Source organism: Geotrypetes seraphini, chromosome 5, assembly GCF_902459505.1.
Source record: "Geotrypetes seraphini chromosome 5, aGeoSer1.1, whole genome shotgun sequence".
NCBI classification, from domain to species: domain Eukaryota; kingdom Metazoa; phylum Chordata; class Amphibia; order Gymnophiona; family Dermophiidae; genus Geotrypetes; species Geotrypetes seraphini.
Genome location: NC_047088.1, coordinates 189,597,136 through 189,619,407, shown reverse-complemented (window position 1 = coordinate 189,619,407; position 22,272 = coordinate 189,597,136). Strand labels below are relative to the sequence as shown.

Below are 22,272 nucleotides of genomic sequence, written 5' to 3'. Positions count from 1 at the left end.
GTAGCCAGGTTTGCCACATAAATGGGACCGCAGAAAAGTCTGTTCTATTTTTAAGAAGTAAACCATGGCCGCTTAAGTGAGGAATATCATCTTAAGCAGCCATGTATCAGCTGGCTTAAAAATAACCAGATATTTAAAGCCAAAAACCATACAGGTCCCGGCATTGAATATTTGGGAATAACGCAGTCAGCAGTGAGCAAAACATTCACCACTGAAAGCTGAATATTGACCTCTATGTTCTAATAGGTCCTTATGTTCTGAAGGATTATATTTGTTTACAGTCCCTTCATTTAAATTAGTTCATCTACAGGAGACTAGAAACTGCTTTTTCAGCTACTAGTCCCACAGGATGGAATGAGTTTGCATTAGGACACAAACAGATAATACACTTTATCCAAAAGATAATTAGAGGGTCATCTGTTTACACTAGCATATGGATTATCTGCGGATTGTTAATGCTAAAAGTAGTATGCATTTGTGTGAAATGAGCATGTTCAAGCAGTTTGTCATTTAAAATATGATTGTTCAGATGTATGGTACTTTTTATTGTTTATTTTTCAGGATTTCATTTTGTGTTCCATTATTGTTTGTATTTTATTATATATTTGTTATTCTTATGAATCTTTTACTGTGTTCTGATTTGTTAAAGGCAGAACAGAAATAAATTTTAACCTTCAATATACCTTACAAGTAGTCAGACTTGAAACAAGAAAAATCGGACTAGAATCACAAGGTTAAGGGAAACAAGACAACAGGAATAAAGTGAAATATGGAAAATAAAGAAAATGGTAATAGATAAAGACAATAGGGTTTACCCAGTTTTTCTAATCATACCAACTAAGCTCGGCAATCCTCTCCACTCCTTTAGAGACCATCTGTAATATTCCCATGAATTCTTTAATTCAGACATGGAGGGCCATTTTCAAAAAGGATGTCTAAATCTGACTTGGATGTTTCCCCACAAAACATCCAAAGTCCGAAGCACCAAAATGTCCATTTTTGAAAGCTGAACTGCTAAATGTCCATTTTTTTAAATCACCAAGTTGAAAACATCCAAATCTAGACCATTTGAATGTGGGAGTGGCCATCACTGTGATGAACTGGCTACACAGGCATGTCAACAGAGTAGAGGACACTGCTGTGAATTTCACATAAAGGGTGTCAGGTGTACATCTCACTATAACCCCTTTATAATTTATGATAAGCCCTTCAAAACTCCCCCAAAACCTACTATACCCACCTGTTTACCAGCCCAATAACCCTTATGGCTGCAGGTGGTACCTAAATGATAGTATAGTAGGATTTGGGTGGATTTTGGTGAGATCACTTTCCACCATAAATGTACTGGTTAGAGGGGTTCATGGGCCTCAGTCCTCCTTCTCTGTGGCTCATTAGCCCATCCACCAGGCTACTTAAGACACTACTAGGCTTTCCCATACTAGATACTGCTGTTCTAGAGACAGGGATATACTCTTTCATTTAAAATTTTTGGGAGTGTGTGTGTGTGTGTGTATGTGTGTGTTGGGGGGGGGTCCATGACCAATGGGGGAGTGTGGGGAGTCATACTTTCATGTATCTAGTGGTCAGCTGGTCAGTTTGGGTACCTTTGTGGCACTTGGACACTTCTAAAACAGGTCTAACTCAGAACATCTAAGTTCTGTCCATCTTGGGAAAGATTTGATTATTGCCGCAACACATCCAAGTTAAGCATGCCCATAACACACCTCCCAACATGCTCCCTGGAACTCTGGACACACAAAACGCCTCACTAGACGTCCAGAAAAACGGCTTCCAAAATCGGCACTTGGACTTCCCAGCAATTTGAACGTCCAAGTAATGATTTATGACAGTTTTTGGATGTTTGAATTTAATAATTATGAGCCCCATAGTGTCTACCTCCACCACCACTGCTGGGATGCAGTTCCATGCATCCATCACCTTGTCTGTAAATACATTTTTCCTTAGATTTTTCCTAAACCTATCCCCTTTCACCTTCATTCTATAACTCTCACTCCAAAGCTTTATTTTAACTGAAAGAAACTTGCCCCCCTGCCATAGACATATTTAAATGTCTCTACAATATCTTCCCTTTCTCACCTTTCTAACAAAGTATACATATTAAGATCTTTAAGTCTGGTCCCATATACTTTATGACAAAGAACACTGTCCATATAGTAGCATCTCTCTGAACTAACTCCATCCTGCTTATATGTTTTTGGAGCTGCATTCTTCAGAACTGTACACAAATGAGATCTCACCAAAAACTTATATGGAAACACTGCAAAGATGCCAAAAGTGACTCATCCCAAGATGCTACCAGTTGCTGAGCCAAATGGTCTTTCCAGTACACTCCCCCCCCCCCCCCGAGAATTGCTCGTTGGCAGCCCGCATAAAAAAAACCACGGCCCCAGGACTTGGATTGGGGCGAGGAGGGAGGCGATCAAAGGAGGAGGAGGAGGAGGCAATCTGAGGCAGAGGAGGTGAGCAGTCACCCCAGGAGCACAGATCTTGCCTGGTGGTCTAGCGGTGACGCGGGGCAGGAGCGATCTTTCTACACTCCTGCCCCATGCAGAGCCATGCTGTGAGTTCCTGTGGTCTCACGAGACTACAATGGGAGTTCCTGCTGTAGTCTCGTGAGACCACGGGAACTCACAGCATGGCTCTGCACTTGGGGCCATGAGTGTATTAAGATCGCTCCTGCCCTGTGTCACCACTAGACCACCAGGTAAGGTCCGGGGGTGGGTCAGAGCTGGCCCGAAAGTTATTCGCAAATTTTCACTATTCACTTGCTGGCTCTGCCCCTAACCCCCGCAAATAGGGAGGGAGAAGTGTATGTGGACTCCATGGCCATAACCAGCACCGACCATAAAGGCACTTGCCTTATGAAGCAGGGAAAGATACTGCCTGGCCACAAGGTCACTAAATATGCAACCCATTAAGCCTAAAATGTCTAATCCCTAGGTTGCCCAGAGGGATGGTACTGCAGCCACTAAAGAAAACCCCTCTAGGAAGGCACTCCCTAGCATTAGGCATGAGCAAACCCATCTGGAGTGCCCTTCCAGAGCTGAGAGCAGCTCCTGCATTGCACCATGTCTTGAGAGTGCTGGTCTTTCCAGAGCAGATGCAGCAGCAGGGAGACCTGCCTAGGCATAGAAATGTTAAGAGCTGGCAGTGTTAGAACAATATAAGTAGGAAGCTCTGCTCTGCAAAAGACCCACACTGCTGTGAGGACAGAAGCTTTGAGGGCTTCTGTGTCCTCTAACTACCCACAGAGAGTCCATGCTATGGATCCAGCCTAGCCTTACCAGACCAGAAGGAGAAGCAGGGGATAAGAAGCCCACTGCTGGATCCGACGCTACCCGTTGATGAGTGGCTGCCGTGCCTGGAGGCTATCTGGGCCTCCATGCTGGATCCAAAATTTGAATAGAAGCTGGCAAAGCCCCTGCAGACAAAACCCCCATTCCACAGAACAAACAAGTTATGTGCAGCAACTAACACATTGGTGGTCTATAAGAAAAAAATGCCCCTTTTCAGCACTCTTAGCGTATACCATTTCCTCCAAAGTTGCTGATGCGTATGGCAAGGTAGGCCCAAGTGGCAAAACCATCATAGCAGAAAAAAACGCAGGAACCGTTTTCTTAGCTGAACAAACTATAACAGTGCACTAAGGAGAAGCAGCAGGCCCTTCCCACATTGGCAAAGAGCCCAGCGGTTGCAACTGCTGTTCCGCCATAAAAGGATCTTAAACAGCCACCGAGACAGACTGCTGGCACTGCTCATGGATTTCCACATCACGTGTGAAATCTCCAGCCGCCATGCAATGCCAAACCGTTACCCTGCCCCATCAGAGATCACAGCTGCGGATACTGAAGCTACTGAAATGGTGTCATCTGAACCAGAGGACAAAAGATATTGCCACAAAAACCCAAAACAACGTGGACCAGGTGGCACGATAAGCAGCAAATATACAATGAATTACCCGCCAAGAAAACACAAACACTTACCGGATGGGCAAGCAGGGCTACTTATTCACTCTGCAACTGAAGTAGAGGGAGAGCCTCAGGCAAGAGTCACGATTATGAGTACTTGTAGCTAGTGGGGCTACTACTGAGGTAGTACAAACTTCCTCGTGCTATCTCCTTTTTTTAAGTGTGGGAAAAGGGTTGCACAGTACTACCTTGGGAGGGAAAGGAAGGGACCTGGGGGGCTCACCGCTCAATCAATATACCCCTCAACTCCACTGAACCAGGCTGGGCCAGCAGTTTAGCAGCAGAGGCCAGGAACTGGAGAGACATATCCATCAGCCTGCTAGAGATAGACTATGCTGGTTGACTAGGAGGCTGTATATCTAATAAGGCTGAGTTCAACTCAATACTCTCTATCTCTACCTGCTAGTAGATGGACTCAACCCACTTGTCTCTGGATTCATCTGCTGCTAGCACTAAGGAAATGCCAGATATGTGCCTAAGCACTATTCTGTAACTAGATGCATATCTTTAGTATTGCATGGTTTATACTGTAGGTGGGCTCATGCATGGGCAAAAAAATCATTGGCAGGGTGTTGTTATTGTATCTTTGGAATACAGGCTCATACATGCCAACTATATGGCTGGCATACTGTAAGTGTTCAAGCTTAAACACATATATGCAATATCTATCTAATATGATAGTTATTATATATAGGAAAGCAGGTGCCTACTTCCCTTTATTGAATATGCCAATTATCTAATTAACTCCAGAGTATCCACTTACTGTTTATATGATTGCATAATCAATTAATGAAGTAGTTAATTTAATATGTAACCTATTGATATGATTTACATTCCTTGTAACGTTCTTTAAAACTTAAATTTCTATAACAGTGTAAAGTATTAATTTTAATTTTATTTATGAAAGCGAAGTTTTATAAAACATACCTACAAAATACTACAAACACACAAATAATCAACATACCCATCATATTCTTGGAGCTGACATTCCTTCAGTAATGACAATGCATGTCCTTTATATTCAGTTACTATAAAAGAATACATTATATGCAACATGAGATTATAAAAAGCATCAGAACAACTGTTTTTAATACCTTATATCTTTTGCTTGGCATAAAAATGAGATGAGTCATGGGAAGGGTCATTAAAAAGCATTTATGCTCCAGTGTTTGAGAACATATAATTACCATAATGGGAGAGATTGAAGGTAGAGAATGACACGGGGAAAAAATCTGTCCCCGTCACCGGCCCACCATCCTCTGCACCGCCCCGTCACCGCCGTTCCCTTCACCGCCCCGTCACCGTCACCGCCATCCCTTTCACCGCCCCGTCACCGCCACTGCCATCCCATTCACCGCCCCGTCACCGTCCCCGCTGCATCCATATAAGCCTTAGTACTGTAATATTTAGCTTATTCCTTTCTTATAAATCAAAGTTCCTGCTGCTGAACTAGAGAAAGAGATGTTCAGCTGGCAGGGCTTTGTTTATAAATTTTTATCAACACAACTAATATACTATTTTATCCTAAAGCAAAAAATAAATAAATAAATATAATTTTTTTTTCTACCTTTGTTGTCTGGTTTCTGCTTTCCACATCTTCTCATTGAATTCCTTCCATCCACTGTGTGTCTTCTCTCTGCGTCTTCCATTTGCTGTTACTGTGCCTCTCCCTTAACCCCCCCCCCCAATTGGTCTAGCACCCATCTTCTTCCCTCCGTTCCCCCATAGTCTGGCATCTGTCTTCTTCCCATTCTGTCTTCCACATTTCCCTTCGGGATCTGTTCCTCTCCACCCTCCTTCAATGTCTGTCCTATTCCTTTCCACCACCACCCTTCCCTCCCTCCTTTACCATCTGTTCCTTTCTACCACCCTTCAGCTTCTCTCGCGTGGCCTATCTATCTACCTTCCTCCCTCTTATTTTCATGGCACGTTACAATGTAATTTGTGCAAGCCACTGGAGCCTGCGAGCTCGGTCCCTGTCCCATCCCCACAAACCATCTCGCTTCTGTGCTCCTATTTTCCCCATTTCTAATATCTCCCATATGTATCTGCCATTGCCCCCCCCCCCCTGTGTCCATATACCATCCCCATGGCATGTCCCCTTTATGTCTCTGTCCCTATGCCCCATGCACATAATTTCCCCTCTTTCTGTTACCTTCCTGTGTCCAGATTTCCCCTATCTTCCTCTTCCATACCAGTGTGTCTCTTCTTTTCAACCCCATCTAGCTTTTTTCCCTCTTTCTTCCCCCCCCTCCTGCTTCTAGCATCTGGCTCACCTGCCAGTCCTTCCCTTTCTTTCCTGCTGTGGGTTTTTCTTTCCGACTTCATCCCCTTGGCCCAGAATCTCTTTCCCTTTCACTCCCTCCTTCCAATTTGAGCCGGGAACACTAGCGATCGCACGGTCCCCGCAGCTCACACCCGCCTGCCCAATCGATTCTAGTGTTTAGCCAGCTCTCTCCCTTCTCCTCACCTTAGTTTGTAGATTTTCTTTTTCGGCGACCCGCACGCTATCAGAGAGCCGCGCACTCGCGGCTGCTCAGTGTTCAATCTTCTGCTCTGCTGCAACTTCCTGTTTCCGGTTGCGTCAGAGCAGAAGATTGAACACTGAGCAGCCGCGTGTGCGCGGCTCTCTGATAGCGTGCGGGTCGCCGAAAAAGAAAATCTACAAACTAAGGTGAGGAGAAGGGAGAGAGCTGGCTAAACACTAGAATCGATTGGGCAGGCGGGTGTGAGCTGCGGGGACCGCGCGATCCTTCATGCCTCACTGCGGGGACAAGACCATTCACCGCCCCGCGGGCGGTGAATGGCCTTGTCCCCGTCGCCGCAGCGACTGCTAGTTTTCTTCCCCGTTTTCGGCGGGTGACCCGCGGCTAAAATGCGGTGGCCGCGGGTAAACCGCCACCGTGTCATTCTCTAATTGAAGGTACATCAAGTCCAGTATCCTGTTTCCAACAGTGGACAATCCAGGTCACAAGTACTTAGCAAGATCCCAAAAATGTAAAGCAGATTTTATGATGCTTATCCTAGAAATAAACAGTGGATTTTCCCATCCATTTTAATAATAGCTTATGGACTTTTCGTTTAGGAAAGTGTCCAAACCTTTTTTAAACTGTGTTAAGCTAACTGCTTTCACCACATTTGCTGGCAATGAATTCTAGAGTTTAGTTACACATTGAGTGAATAAATATTTTCTCTTTTTTGTTTTAAATTTACTACTTAATAAGTTGTGTGCCAAACTAGTTCTAATATTTTTTGAAAAGAGTAAACATGTGATTCACATCTACACATTCTACTCCACTTAGTATTTTACAAACTTCTATCGTATCTCCCTGAGCCATCTCTTGTCTAAGCTGAAGAGCACCAGCAACTTTAGTCTTTCCTAATAAGAAAGTCATCCCTTCCCTTTTATCATTTCCATCACTCTTCTCTGTACCTTTTCTAATTTTGCTATATCTTTTTTTTAAGATGTAGTGACCAGAATTGCACAAGTATTTGAGGTGTGGTTGCACCGTAGAATAATATAAAGATATTATAACATTTTCACTTTTGTTTCCTAATAATTCCTAAAATTCTATTCACTTTCTTCACCGCAATAGCACACTGAGCAAAGGGTTTCATACTATTGTCAATAATGACACCTAGATCATCTTCTTGGGCAGTGACTCCTAATGTGGATCCTTGCATCACATAGCTACCATGTGGGTTCCTTTATCCCATATGCACCACTTTGTACTTCGATCAGTGGAAAAATAGACTATTGTAAACATTAGCTACCTTGACTATTAATATCTTCTTACACAACCAGAAGAAGACTGCTGCCCCTGAAGAAGTTTAAAATTCATTTTAATGACTGTATTTCTGTTTTCGTGGCAGGTTCAACTCACAGAAAATATTTTTTGGCTTCTGGCAGGCAAAGATCAGGGAATATTTGAGTCACTAAGGGAAAGAGAAGTCTAAATTATTCATGTTGGCTCAGTATAATAAGTTTATATCATACAAGAAAAACCAGCACATTCTCTCCACTAAAATTCTTAGGAGGTCTTTCACTAAAGTGCAATAAAGTTTTGTACTTACCATGTGTTAGCTGTATAACACTTACTGCATTATGTAGAGTAGCAGATAATTAAGGAGTACTGCACTAACTGTCACTGCAGTAGCAATGGTGGTAGTGGAGGGGATGGGGGCACACACAAAAAAATGGTAGCCACGGCGGCATACCCCACAACCCCTCTTTACTGATCCCTTCCATGAAGGCCCCCCTCCAGTTTCCTCCCACCCTTGCACACAAACCCTGGCCCATCCAAAAGCACTGTCCCTGAAGAAAATCTCCTCTCCTACCACCCCAATCCTCCCTCAGTACCTATCTAGGGATATTCACAGTGGTCAGTGGGGGGTGTGCTAGAGTGGTCTCCCTCTACTCCTGGTTGGGCCTAGACCAGGATCCTAATATCTACCTTGACCCTATCGATAGTCTCACAGTATCACAGTATGAACGCTATAGGACATTTTTCAATGTAAGGAGATATTCTCTATATATAGAAAAATGACCCCTAGCAATAGTCTTGCAATACTATTACTAGAGTAGATCTTTCTATATATTTTCTATAAATGGAAAAATGCCCCCTAGTGGTAGTAATGTGGAATGCAAAGTGATGCACATTGGGAAGAATAACCCAAATAAATCATAGTTAACAGGTGTTAGGGTCCACCTTGGGAGTCCTATGCCCAAGAAAAATATCTGGGTGTCATTGCAGACAATTTGCTGAAACCTTCTACCCAATGTGTGGCTGCGGCCATAAAAGCAAACAAGATGCTAGGAATTATTTAAAAAGGAAGAGTTAACAAAACTAAGAATGTTATAATGCCTCTGTATCGCTCCATGGTACAACCTCACCTTTAAGTATTATGTTCAATTCTGGTCCCCTTATTTCAAAAAAAGTTATAGTGGAACTAGAAAAGGTTCAAAGAAGAGCGACTAAGATGATGAAGGGGTTGGGTCTCCTCTCATATGAGGAAAGACTAAAGCAGTTAGGCCTCTTCAGCTTGGAAAAGAGACAGTTGAGTAGAGATATGATTGAAGTATACAAAATCTTGAGTGGTGTAGAACGAATACAAGTGAATCAATTTTTTTTTTAATAGAAGCATTTCTATTGAAACTCAGGAGCAATACAACAAATCAAGAAAAGCTCTGAAGAACAGAGAGACAAAATGCAGGTAAACAGCAAAGAAATAGCTCCCAAGTGAATAAGATCTGGCAGTAACAAATATAAAACTTCTAATATTTATACAAAAGTTTTTTGAATATACAGAAAATATTGATAACCCCCCCAACTCCACAAATACACAGAAAGATAGGTAATAGTGCACCAAAATACATGACATAAAGTAATCAATGTCAAAATAATTACATCACAACCTGGTTCATATATGATATGCCCTTCAAGACGGAATCCCTCTGGAGCCACCAAGGTAAGTTGTTCCTTGCCTATCATGACAAGAGGAGCAGCATCTTAAGAGAATGCTGTTGCGGGGACCACCTGGAGAGGAAGGAATCCTGGAGTGGGTGCATCTATCCCAGTACCTGAAGGTAGTGTTAGGCCATTAGCTTTGGCATCACTAAGATCTCTGTAATCTGCTTCCTGAGCTTCTGTTTGCATGGCTTGGGAAGAAGGACATAGCCTCTCACCGTGTCGATATGGACCCCAGATAATGGATACTCCAAGCACTGGCTTTAGCCGATTCTTCCTGAAGTTAACTATCCAACTGAGCCCTGGAGCAGATCTACTACCTGCTTCACTGCATGCTCGCCTCTGTCAAGGAGCTCTGATTAGCCAATCGACCAAGTATGGGTGAACCTGTATGCCCATCCTGCGAAGGTGAGCCGTTACCAGCACCTTCACACCTTGGTGAAGATGCACAGGGCTGTAACCAATCTAAAAGGTAACACCACAAACTGGAAGAGTCTCTGGAAAACATAGAATCTTAGATATTTTCTGTGGTCTGAAAAAATGGGAATGTGAAGATATGCCTTCATTAAATCATTGAGGCTAGGGATACCCCCAGAGCCACTGTCGCAATGGCTGACCGGACTGTCTCCATGCAGAAGTGCAGAACCATCCATGCCACATTTACAGGATAGGTCTCCAATCTTCTGTGTCTTCCTTTGGCACTATGAATTATATAGAGTAGCAGCTGGAGCACAACTCTTCCTCAGGAACTGGTTCTATGGCAGGTATGTCAAAGAGATGTTGTACCATCACTTGGACCCTGACCTCTTTTTTCTGGCCTTCCAGCAGGAGAGTTGAGGAACAGACCTGAAGGAAGGTGAGAAAACTCACTCCTGTGACCCTTTACAATAATGTACAGGACCCAGCAATCTAAGGAGATCTGTTCCCATTCCCTTCAGAAAGCTGACAGTCTCCTACCAATGTGGGGAGGCATGGCAGTCGACCTGGCACCATTGTGGCTTTTTGTTGGCTGTGTGAACCTGAGGGTTGTTGCCATCTGTAGTTGCCAAAACTCTGTCTTGACCCTTGGAAAGGTCTCTGGGAAGAGGAACCAGAAGACAACTGTCAAAATCTCAGAGAGGTACAAAAAGTGCCTCTGCCTCCCCAGCGTAACACCAAGTTCTGCTATCTGGGAGATATAAATCCACCATACTGGCAATCCACCATACTGGCCATTAGGTCATCCATGCCATTGCCAAAAGGCATCAGCCCATTAAAGGATAATCTGTTTAGAGCAGCCTTGGAGGCTGAATCACCTACCCACTCTTTGATCCAGAGCATCCAGCAGACAGAAACAGCGTACACTGATATCTTGCTCATGACTCTTATGTTATAAATAGTATCTGCTAGAGTCCACTCCTTCCATCAAATGAGGGCAGATGTCTTCCTGTTCCTTGGAACTGCACCTCAATCTAGTGTGTAGGCAAGCACCACAAAGGAGGCAGCTGCTGCTGCTGCTTTGATTCCCAATGCTACTGCACCTTTCAGCATCACCCCTCTCTGACTTCAAAAGGGAAGTACGCTTGGTCACTTGAGCTACCGCAGAATCCACCATTAGCTGAGAAAACAGCCACTGGAATTCCAGAGCCAAAGGGTAAACCCTTTTGCCACCTTTAGGAAGCCTTCTGGGGATTCCCATTGGTCAGTGACTAATGAAGTGATGTCCAGATGTGTCAGAAAATAGGCAGTCTGTGCATTTGTGCCGCCCACGATGGAACATTGGGAGGTGGTGGGCTGCTGAGGATCTGAAATAACATGTGAAATAGTTGTGGAAATAACATGTCTAAAATAACATGTCAGAAATAACATGAAATAGTTGTGGACTTGAAAAGATGACACACTGAAGGATTGTCACCCTGATCAAGAGCAGCCACAGCCTTTATGACCTCCAGCCCTGAACAAGGCCCCTAAATCATCCAAGAACGCATCTGAGCCTTGAGATAATAAAGGCATGGGAAGGGATTCCAGTCCTCCCAGTCCTGCTCTGATTGGTCACTGACTCTTAGAGCCAACTTGTTCTGTGGTGGGGAAGCCTTCTTAGGAAGGAACTCTCCCTGTTCCGGTGCTGGTGGGTGCGCTCACAGGCAACACAGCTCTCCCTAGGCCCGTCAAATGGGCTCTCCACAAAAGACTTGACAAAGTCTGAAAGACCCTACACAGGGGGCCCCCAAGGACCCCTGCAGGATCTCTGACTGGGGTTTCTGGACCTTCGCTGCTTCCATGCACTTGTGTTTCACACCCTCATGACTTGCAGTTTCTATTGGCTGGGATTTTAGGGTTCTTACACCCTGGAGAACTAAGGAGGTTGAAACTGAAGCTCCTGCCCCTTCCTCTTGCATCCCGCAGCACATGGAACATGACCACTCTTCTCCCTACAAAGCTGTGCAAAAATGGCATGATACAGAGGCAGATTGGATTGAGAAATCCATAGCAGGTGATCCTTGGTCAAAACGAGGGGTTTTGAGTCAGATGGAAGCTTTTGAAAAAAAGGTTGTTAAAAATCCAAGATGGATGCTGCCAGAAAAATCTCATCAAAAATGGCCTGCGAGAGCTTTCCTGAAAACTAAAAAAAACCTGCCCCCCCCCCCTTGATTTTCCCCACAGGGAATAATAGGAATACTCACTATTGCTTCACTGGTGCCTATCAGCTTATAGCAGCCTCCCTGCAAGAAATAATTTCTGCCTCAGAAGACTGGAAAGACAAATTCATCACTGGAAATCTTCTGTCTGCTGGTCAAAGGAACTCTAACCAAAGACTCCAACCCCATAAATCAATGTGGTGCATCGGGGGAGGGGGGAGATTATATGCAGCCAGCTCCCTGATACCCAAAGGGTTGAGCTTACGCTCAAGCTTCCGATAAATCAGCAGGCAAACAATTTCCCAGGGGAACAGACTCCAAGCTTTCGATGGATCACAAGCAGGTTAGCTCCACAAGTACTCCTAAGAGACTGGCCTGCAAGCAGAAGCCCACCCTCGCTGGTCCATGTTCTTTCCCCAGTGGAGTAGCCCAAAGAAGGGGACCACCAAGCACCAAAGCCACACAGAATATGGCAGACAAGAATACCCGAAAATAATAATATGAAGCAGAGCAGATCAAAACGCACCTTCTCAGTTTGCCTGCAGAAGGAAAAACTGAAAAGGAAGCTATTCTCCACTGGTGAAAGGGATGAGTTGAAAGATATGAGCGACAACCATCTGCAAAGATCACAACTAGAGGAGGACAACAGCCTCAGTACAGAATCCTATATCTTTGCAACAGCTTTATTCCCTTAAAAGCAAGAAAATAAAGGGATCCCAAAATAAAATTACTTTTTTTATAATTCTGTAGAAGGAGAAAAAGGGAGAAAGGTACCCCTTTCTGGAAAGACCCTGTAAGAACCTACTGTATGTCAGATAGCTATACTAAGCAAAGGCCATTTGGCCAAGGCTGGGGGGGGGGGGAAATGAATAAATGCTTGATGGGGGCAGTGAACAAAGAGAAGGATCATAATCCAACTTCTGAAAGCCACTGACCAACCTCAACAATGAATACAGGTCATATAATATGTCTGGTGGAGTCAGGCTTGTTACCACAAAAATCCTGCTGTACCAATTTGAACTGCACCAACTGTTGGAGGCAGATAAATACTGACAGGTTCTTAGCTACATCACCTGTTATAACAGTGATGTTATTAGAATCTTCACCTTTTTTCTCTACCTCTATCTACATTGGTCTGGATTGGTCTAGAACAGTGGTCTCAAACTCAAACCCTTTGCAGGGCTACATTTTGGATTTGTAGGTACTTGGAGGGCTTCAGAAAAAAATAGTTAATGTCTTATTAAAGAAATGACAATTTTGCATGAGGTAAAACTCTTTATAGTTTACTAGTGTTTAAGCCCGTTACAATAACGGGTGCTAGAGTAGATGTCTGTATGTCTGTTTTTTGTTTTTTATTTATCTCTCTCTCTCTCTCTCTCTGGATGCTGTCTGTCTGTCATTCTTTGTGTCTGTGTCTCACCCTGGTCCCCTGTCTGTGCGTCTTTCTTTCTGTCTGTCTCCCTGGCCTCCCTGCTTGCCAAAGCAGCCTCCTTTCCCTCTCCCCCTGTTGTGCAATGCCTGCCTGCTTCTTGGCCCCCTTCTGTTCCCACCCCCCCATGATTGCTGTCTGCCCCCAGAACAAACATCCCCCAAAGCAGCCCCCTTTCCCTCCCCCCCGGCCCCCAGTTGTGCCATGCCTGCCTGCTCCGTGGCCCTCTTCTGTTTCCCCCATGATTGCTGTCGGCCCCCAGCACATCCATCCCCCCAAAGCAGCCCCCTTTGCCTCTCCCTCTGTTATGCAATGGCTGCCTGCCTGCTTCGTGCACTCAGCACAACCCTCCCACCAAAACAGCTCCCTTTTCTGGCTGCTCCAGGGCCCTTCTTTTTTGGCTTCCCCTCCCGTTCTTACCTTCCTCCATGCATCCATGTTTCCTGCCGCCGCTGCCGCTCCTGTTCCTGTTCAAAGCGGCCTGCTTAGGTTCATGGGCGGCTGTATTGAACCTCGCAGGCCGCTCTCCATATGGTAGCATGTTCCTTCTGACGCGATCGCATCAGAGGGAACGTGCTTCATGTGGAGAGCGGCCTGCGAGGTTCGCTACAGCCGGCCACGAACCTCATCAGGCCGCTTCAAACAGGAGCGGCAGCGGTTGGTGCGGGAGGGGGGAGTCGTCGACTTGTTCCCTACTGCTGCGGCGTGAAAGTTGCTGGGCTCTTTGGTGGGGGCGCTGAGTGGCCGCGATCCCTCTCCTCCCAGACCCCCCCTCCCCGGGAGGAACGGAGATCGGCGGTGTCTTTATCCACTGCTGAGTTACCGAAGAGCAGGGAGTCCAGCAATGGCGGTCAGTGCTGCGCGTGTAGCTAGGAGCTGGGGACTCGCGCATGCGCACTCCTGCTTGGCCGCGGACCTACTGAACATGGAACAGGGATTACAGATCACGAAAGTTGGACTGCGCATGCGCGGCTAGCGGTTTTATTATATAGGATAAATCTTTCTTTTTGGCTAAGTCTTAATAATATTGTCATTTATAGCTAAACAGACATATGATCAAGAAACTGTTTTGTTTTACTTTTGTGATTATGATAAAAATACCGAGGGCCACAAGTGGCCCTGGGTTACGAGTTTGAGACCACTGGTCTAGAAGAATGAGGACATAATATATTAATTTCTACAGCAGGACATGCATGGCATACATGACATAAGTGCAAATGAAACAAATCTCTTTCATTTGAAAGGAAGCTCTGGAATGAGAGGGCATAGGATGAAGTTAAGAGCTGATGGGCTCAGGAGTAATCTAAGGAAATACTTTCTTACAGAAAGGGTAATAGGTGTATGGAATAGAATCCTAGTAGAGGTGGTAGAGACAAAGACTGTTTCTGAGTTCAAGAAAGCATGGGACAGGCACGTGGGTTCTCTTTGGGAGAGGAGATAATAGCGGATTCTCTGGATGGGCAGACTGGATGGGCCAAATGGCCTTTATCTGTCTTCATGTTTCTCTGTTTTAAGTTTACACTTACTCATCTAGCAGGGTGCCTAAGAACTATTTAATAACAGAGAGCATAAGTGGCATAGCGTTTAATGCAAGAGGATCATACACACGGACAGAGCATTTGTCGATAATGGACAGAGGTCCTACTTATTTGTCTCAGATTACAGAAAATTGCATTCATCCCTGCCATATTTCTGTGACTGCAGCTTCATCAGGTCAATATGAGTAGTGTACAGGGATGCGGGTAAAAGAATGTAAGGGACACTGATACTGGGTTATATTAGTATCCTATAAAGCAGTTTCTTTCAAACTTTTTTTTAGCTCTGGCACACTAAAAGGAGCAAATGTTTTTTGCGGTACATTATAATTGAAATGAAAAAATTTGAAAACCAACAAAAAATTAAATTTGAGAGTTATTTATTTAAAGTTCTTTATGCTACGTATGGGTAATTGTAACAACAAAGTAGATAGAATAGAATTGCTAATCAATGCGATGGATGTTCTTGTTTTTGAGTGCAAATTAACTCAAAATGCAGCGTGATAGTCAACAAGCAAATACACATTTCATCATCCACCATCTGCAGTTATTCTCTCTATTTCAATTTAATTTCTGTCAGAGCTGAAAATCTAAGCTCGCAAAGATAAGAATATCCAAACGGTAATAAAGCCTTGATTGCTTTGTTGCTCAAGTTAAGATAACTGCTGCGTAAAAAATTAAAATAAAATTATTTGCTGTTAGTTTTCAAGGACCAATCATGTCAAAGTATGATGCTTGTCTGGGTGGTTCTATCCTTAAGCACACATATGCTCATAACATTGACAGACTCTTGCATCTATTATAGTGTATACTTATGAATGACATTTTTAAAGATAAAGTAAAATTCTGGAATCTCTCATGGCATACCCAGAATCTCTTCAGGGCACACCACTGTGCTGTGGCACACAGTTTGAGAGGCACCGCTATAAAGGAATCTAGGCATTAGATGCCATTATAGAATAGGCTCTCACTGTGCAACTTCAGAGTGCCTAAGTGGAAGCATCCAGTTCCAGAACTGCCCCATGAGCTTTATGAATAATGAGCTTTAACTACTAAAACAGATGTAAAAAGTTGTGAAAAAAAGTTTAGTTGATAATCTGATAAACAACTCAGCCAGCAGGTGTCAGAATTAGCAAAAGAACATCAAGTGAAAAGATTTCACAACTGTCCTTACAAATGATTCACCTGATTACAGAGCACATTAGCCAACAGAATCCCACATTCTCTCCAAACTAAATGATACACACTGTGGATTTCTAAATTTCAAAATAAGATAATTCTTCTGTTTGAAATCAATACAATAACAAAAAAAAATTCACCTCAAACATTAAATTTAAAACTGTCCTTAGCTGATTATAAAAACTAAAACTCAGTCTCTGACAATGCAAGAGAACTATGAGAATTGATCTTCAACTGCATGAGTAGTGCATGTAATCTGATGGTCTACTGGGCTATATATATATGTACAAAGGGTCTGATTCCATAAATAGAGCTTAATGACACTTAACTCCTAGGCACCATTCAGCATAATTGTCAATCAACCTCTAGGCACCATTTACAGAATCACACCTTGCAGCATTTAACCCTTTAATTGGCAGATAGGCTGCTTTACATAACTTGATGTTGAACGAGAGCAACAATGCCAAGTAATGGGCATTTGGAGATGCAGATCTCCCATAAGAGCTATAGAAGACACATGTTGCTTCTGAGCAACAATGCCAAATAAAGGACTATGCAGGTTTAGGTGTCACTAGGTTTAGGTGTCACTAGGCATGTTAGTGGTAGGTGCCTTGACATTAGGTCAAGGTTTTTTCTAGCCAAATTTACCAGTGCCTACTACAGATGTCTAAGTCACACATGCCTATTCTCCACCCCTAACCATGCCTACTTTTCGACTTAGATGTCACTAGGCACCAAATGGAATTCTACGTGCAAATCATTTTTAAAAATTAGTTTATAATGGCATGATCAATTAGCACACCAAGTAAACTAATTAAAAAAGTTAAGTTGCACTCAGATTTTGGCTAGGTGCCTAGTGGCACCTAAGCTAGACACCATTTATAAAATTCCCCCAAAAAGCCTACAGGGGTTAGTTATAATAAGACTGGTCTCAGTTATCTACATATCTGTTTCAAATAGAGCTTATTTACCTTCTAAAATAACTTACATGTAACATCAGTCTGGATATTAGCAAGTTTAAAGAGAGGCTCAACTTGCTCAGAATAGATTTGCCTTGCTTCTTTTTTATGGCTATGTGGGTTAATGATTATTTTTAGAGACTTTGGTCTGTTTGGAAACCCTGAAAAAGGAATAAAGAAGATTCAAAGATGTGAACACTAGCATTTTAATTTATTATTGTTTATTTTAAAATTTATATACCGCATAAAAACTATGCAGTTTACAAAATTACATACATACATATTAAAAATAATAAAACATGTTTCGACAGAACAAACACAATAAAACATATACAGTGAAACCTTGGTTTACGAGCATAATTCGTTCCAGAAGCATGCTCGTAAACCAAAGTACTCGTATATCAAAGCGAGTTTCCCCAAAGGAACTAAGGGAAACTCGCTTGATATGTTCCCACCCCCACCCCCACCCGAGGCCAGCGGCGCTGCTCTACCCCCTGAGAACCGGCATTGCTCCCCCGCTCACGAAGGCCCTCCGCGTGATCCGTCATCCCCCCGCTCGTGTTGCACCCCCCCCCACTGAGATCTGGCATCCCCCACGCACCCACCCACCCGAACACATTGCTTACCCCCATCTGGCACCGGCACCAACGCACAGGACATGCCAGTGCCTGAAGATCTGCCGTCTTCTTTATGCTGTGTCTTGAGCATCTGCGCATGCTCAAGGCCTTCGAGTTCTCGCTCGCATGCTCAAGGCCCAGTAAAAAGAAGACGGCAGATCTTCGGGCACTGGCACCGGCATGTCCTGTGCGTTGGTGCCGGTGCCAGATGGGGGTAAGCAATGTGTTCGGGTGGGTGGATGGATGCATGGGGGATGCTAGATCGCGGTGAGGGGGGGGAGGAGCGACGTGAGCGGGGGGATGCCAGATTGCGGAGGAGGGTGCCGGATCGCCGGGGAGGGGCTCGTAAATCGAGGCAAGCTCGGTTTCCAAGGTGTCGATTTTGCAATCTGCCTGCTTTTAAATATCAGCAGCAGTGGGAGATCAATTGCTTTTACACCTAAGCAGCAACGGGACCAACCCACCAAAAACCCACAGTCCCGGTCCTGCAAAAATATGAGCTCCACCCTCCCTGCAGTTCGCTAGGAAAGTCAACTGCTTTTACACCTAAGCAGCAGCAGGACCAGCCACCACTGCCGAGAGCCCTTTGCCCCGATCCAGCCAGGCATGTGAGCTCCTCCCTCTGCAGTCCATTGGAGAGATCAATCTACCTGCTTTTGAATATCAGCAACAGTGGGAAATCAACTGCTTTTACACCTCAGCAGCAGCGGAACTATCCGCAACTACCAAGAGCACACAGACCCGATCCAGCCAAGAGTGTGAGCTCCACCTCCCCCTGCAGTCCACTAGGAAGATCAACTGTTTTTTACACCTAAGCAGCAACAGGACCAGCCACCACTACCGAGAGCCCTTTGCCCTGATCCAGCCAAACAAGTAAGCTCTTCCCCCAGCATTCCGTTAGAAAAATCAATATGCTTGCTTTTAAATATTATCAGAAGTAGGAGATCAACTGCTTTTACACCTAAGCAGCCTATAATAGGAGCCCTTGCCCCGATCCAACCAGGCATGTGAGCTCCTCCCCCTATATCCCGTTTAAGAGATCAATCTACCTGCTTTAAATATCAGCAGCAGTAGAAAAACAACTGCTTTTACATACAAGCAGCAGCGAGACCTACCGCAACCACCAAGAGCCCACAGACCCGATCCTGCCAGGAGTGTGAACTCCTCCCCCTGCAGTCCATTGGAGAGATCAATCTGCTTGCTTTTAAATATCAGCAGCAGTGGAGATCAACTGCTTTTACACCTAAGCAGCGAGACCAGCCACAACCACCGAGAGCACACAGACCCGATCCTACCAAGAGTATGAACTCTTCCCCCCATGCAATCCGCTAAGAAGATCGACTGTCGGCTCCGGGCGGCTTTCCCGCAGAGGAGAGAATCCTGCATTCACCGTGGGCCTCATCTGGGGCTGCCTCCTTGGAGCGGCTGGGGCACGGGCAGTGTGTCTGGGAGGGAATGCATGGATGGGAGAACATCGCAGGGGAAGAGACATAGGCATCCTGGGACTGTCTGCCAAGTCTCTTCCCTGAAGAAGCCCTTTCTGGAAACGTCAATCGCTCCTCCTAAACTTACTTGCTCCACTTTATCACTGACGCTGAAACCGTGGATTGAAGACAAAGTTTTATTTTATTTTTCTTTCCAGCTTATGATTTATCTTTAATCTTATCTATTGTTTTGCCTTTTGTCTTTGTTTTGTTCTATTTCTATCATTTAAATTTCTCCAGAATTCTACTGTTCAACGGCTCCCCCTTCTGCTTCTATTCCTTTCTCTCCTCTCTTCTATCTTCCAAAGTATTTAGATCAATGCTGTCTTGTTAAAATGTTTATTTTATTTTTATTTTTCCTCTAACTCTACTTTTCACTTCTCTATTACCCTCCAGGTACTTTAGTTAGATTGTGAGCCTTCGGGACAGTAAGGGAATTTTTCAAGTACCTTTCTTATTTCTAATCTTAATGTATATTTTCTGTAAACCGCTTAGAACCTAACGGATGTAGCGGTATATAAGAAATAAATTACATTACATTACATTACATGTTTTGCTCATCTTGCAAAACACTCGCAAACCAGTGAACTCATAAACCGAGGTACCACTGTATAACTGTATCATTATTAAAAGCTTTTTTCAAATTCATACAACAAAATGGACAAGACAAAATCCCATAAAAACATTTACAGGATGGTAAGGCTTCAGCAGCAAATAGCATTAGCACATGTAGGGCATTAACAAATATAGTGGTACCTTGGTTTACGAGCATAATCCGTTCTAGAAGCATGCTCGTAAGCCAAAGCACTCATATATCAAAGCAAAGTTCCCCATAGGTCATAATGCAAACTGAGAAGATTCGTTCTACAATCAAAGTTAGTTGAGAGCTCGTTTATCGGGGCGGTGCTCGGTTTGCGAGACAAAAGTTGGCTGAGTGTTTTGCTCGTCTTGCAAAACACTCGCAAACCGCGTTACTCGCAAACCGAGGTTCCACTATTGTGTTTTCAACATTTTCTTAAAATTCAGTCTCCCATCATAAAATCGCAGAATACCAGGTAGCGCATTCCAAAGCTTGGCACCTACTACAGACAGCATTTTTGCCCCAATCTTAATATGAGAAACTAACATCTTACCCTCCAAATTCAACTTCATACCATTTTCAGATCTCAAACATTTTCTGGGTTGATAGATTTCAAAAAAAACTCCTTTAGTGCCCTTAGGGAAACGTGATATAAGATTTGCTGTATGACTGAGAGAATCTTAAACTGTACTCTCTGCTGCATAGGTAACCAGTGAAGTTGTTTTAACACTGGGGTTATATGAGTCATTCTTGAAACCCCCAGTAATCAATCTTGCTGCAGAGTTAACTAACATCTGCAGTGCCCTCATCTTCACTTTAGTAACTCCCAAATAAAGAGAATTGCAATAATCCACTCTATTTAGTATTACTGTTTCCACCACACTACAGAAATCATAAGATGGTAGCATAAGTTTTAATCTATATAACAATTGCAATTGCATATATCCTATCTGAATTGTTTTCAATATTTGTTTTTCCATAGTCAAACAACTATCCAAACATACTCCCAATACCGTCATCTCTTTTTTAACTAACAGTTTCTCACCCATCACATCGACACTTTCTAATTCAAAGTTATCCCTTTGACTTTTCACCACCATCACCTGTTTTATTAACATTTAATTTCAGATCGTGATCATCCATCCACCCTACAATCATTTCCATATATCGTTGCAAACATTGCTCAGCAGTGGGTGCATCACTAACTGGAAAAAAGAATAAAATATCATCAGCGTATATTCAATATTGCACTCCCATCTCCTGAAACTTCGCCCCCAAAGTAGACATATAAATATTAAACAGAATTGCAGAAAGAGCACAGCCCTGATGTACTTCCCCTTTTAACCTCCAGAGTTATGGAGACAGATTGCCCACTCCTTTCTCGCAAAGCTCTATCTTTTAGATATGATGCAAACCAATGCAAGACCTTTCCCACTAAACCTAAATGCTTCAATTTCACCAGCAACTTATCCAAATTTACTGTGTCGAATGCACCTGATACATCAAGTGATATCATAAGATATTTCTTATGTTTATCTGTTTATCAATTCCCTCTCATAAAATCTCCATCACTGAGAACAGCAACAATTCTACACTTTGTGCCTGACAGAATCCGAATTGAGATGCATCAAGGTAATTAGTTTGTAATATGTATTCATTCAGTTGGTTTAACATGACTTTCTCAATCACCTTACCAAAAAAGGTATGACAGAAATAGGGTGAAAATTTTTCAAGTTCTCAACATCCAATTCTTTTTTCTTTAGTATTGGGGTAACTACATCCTAAAGGGAGTTGTCCCCCCACCAAGGATTTATTCATTTTTAAAATATTTTTATTGGATTTTAACACAATACATAAATAAATAAAATGTACTTAAGACCGAAGGTATCTGCCGAAGTATATTAGAATTACAAGGATCCAAAACCGCATGTTGGTGACATATGTGTCATGACATGACCTATCTCCTCTCTACTTACTGTCTTAAATGATCGCCATCCCATACTTGGCTCAACAACATTGTTCCCCAACCATCCCCCTTCATTAGATTCACTAGGCTCTACCTCCCCTAATTTCTCCTGTAGATAATTAGCATATTTATTAACATCTGGTTGTTCCTCATTACAAATATTATTCTTTCCCTGTAAGAGAAATTTAAGTCTGAAAAAGATAGCTCTGTAAATACCATATTATTAAGAAACATATTCAGAATTCAGTTAGTACATTACATTTAAACAAAACAATGACAAAATTTAACTCACAAAATAAATAATTAATTTTGAAAAACTACTGACATTCTAAAATTAAAATCAAAATTTTATCAGAAAACAGAAAACGCTTAGTAAAGGGTTACAAATATTAGGCTAGATTTACTACTGTGTTAGTGTGCTAATATCATTAATGTGCATTATTTATAG

At 43.2% G+C, this 22,272-nt stretch overlaps 1 protein-coding gene across 3 annotated transcripts in view; it reads right to left on the bottom strand.

The window, feature by feature from the left end:
- CERKL (ceramide kinase like) overlaps positions 1 to 22,272 on the bottom strand; it is a 208,068-nt gene that overhangs the window by 58,525 nt on the left and 127,271 nt on the right. For all 3 annotated transcript variants that reach the window (XM_033944113.1, XM_033944114.1, XM_033944115.1), the window contains exons 3-4: positions 17,207 to 17,338; positions 4,954 to 5,017 (exon numbers count right to left, since the gene is read on the bottom strand). In XM_033944113.1, the coding sequence (XP_033800004.1) occupies positions 4,954 to 5,017; positions 17,207 to 17,338 (196 nt within the window). The remainder of the gene's footprint in view (positions 1 to 4,953; positions 5,018 to 17,206; positions 17,339 to 22,272) is intronic.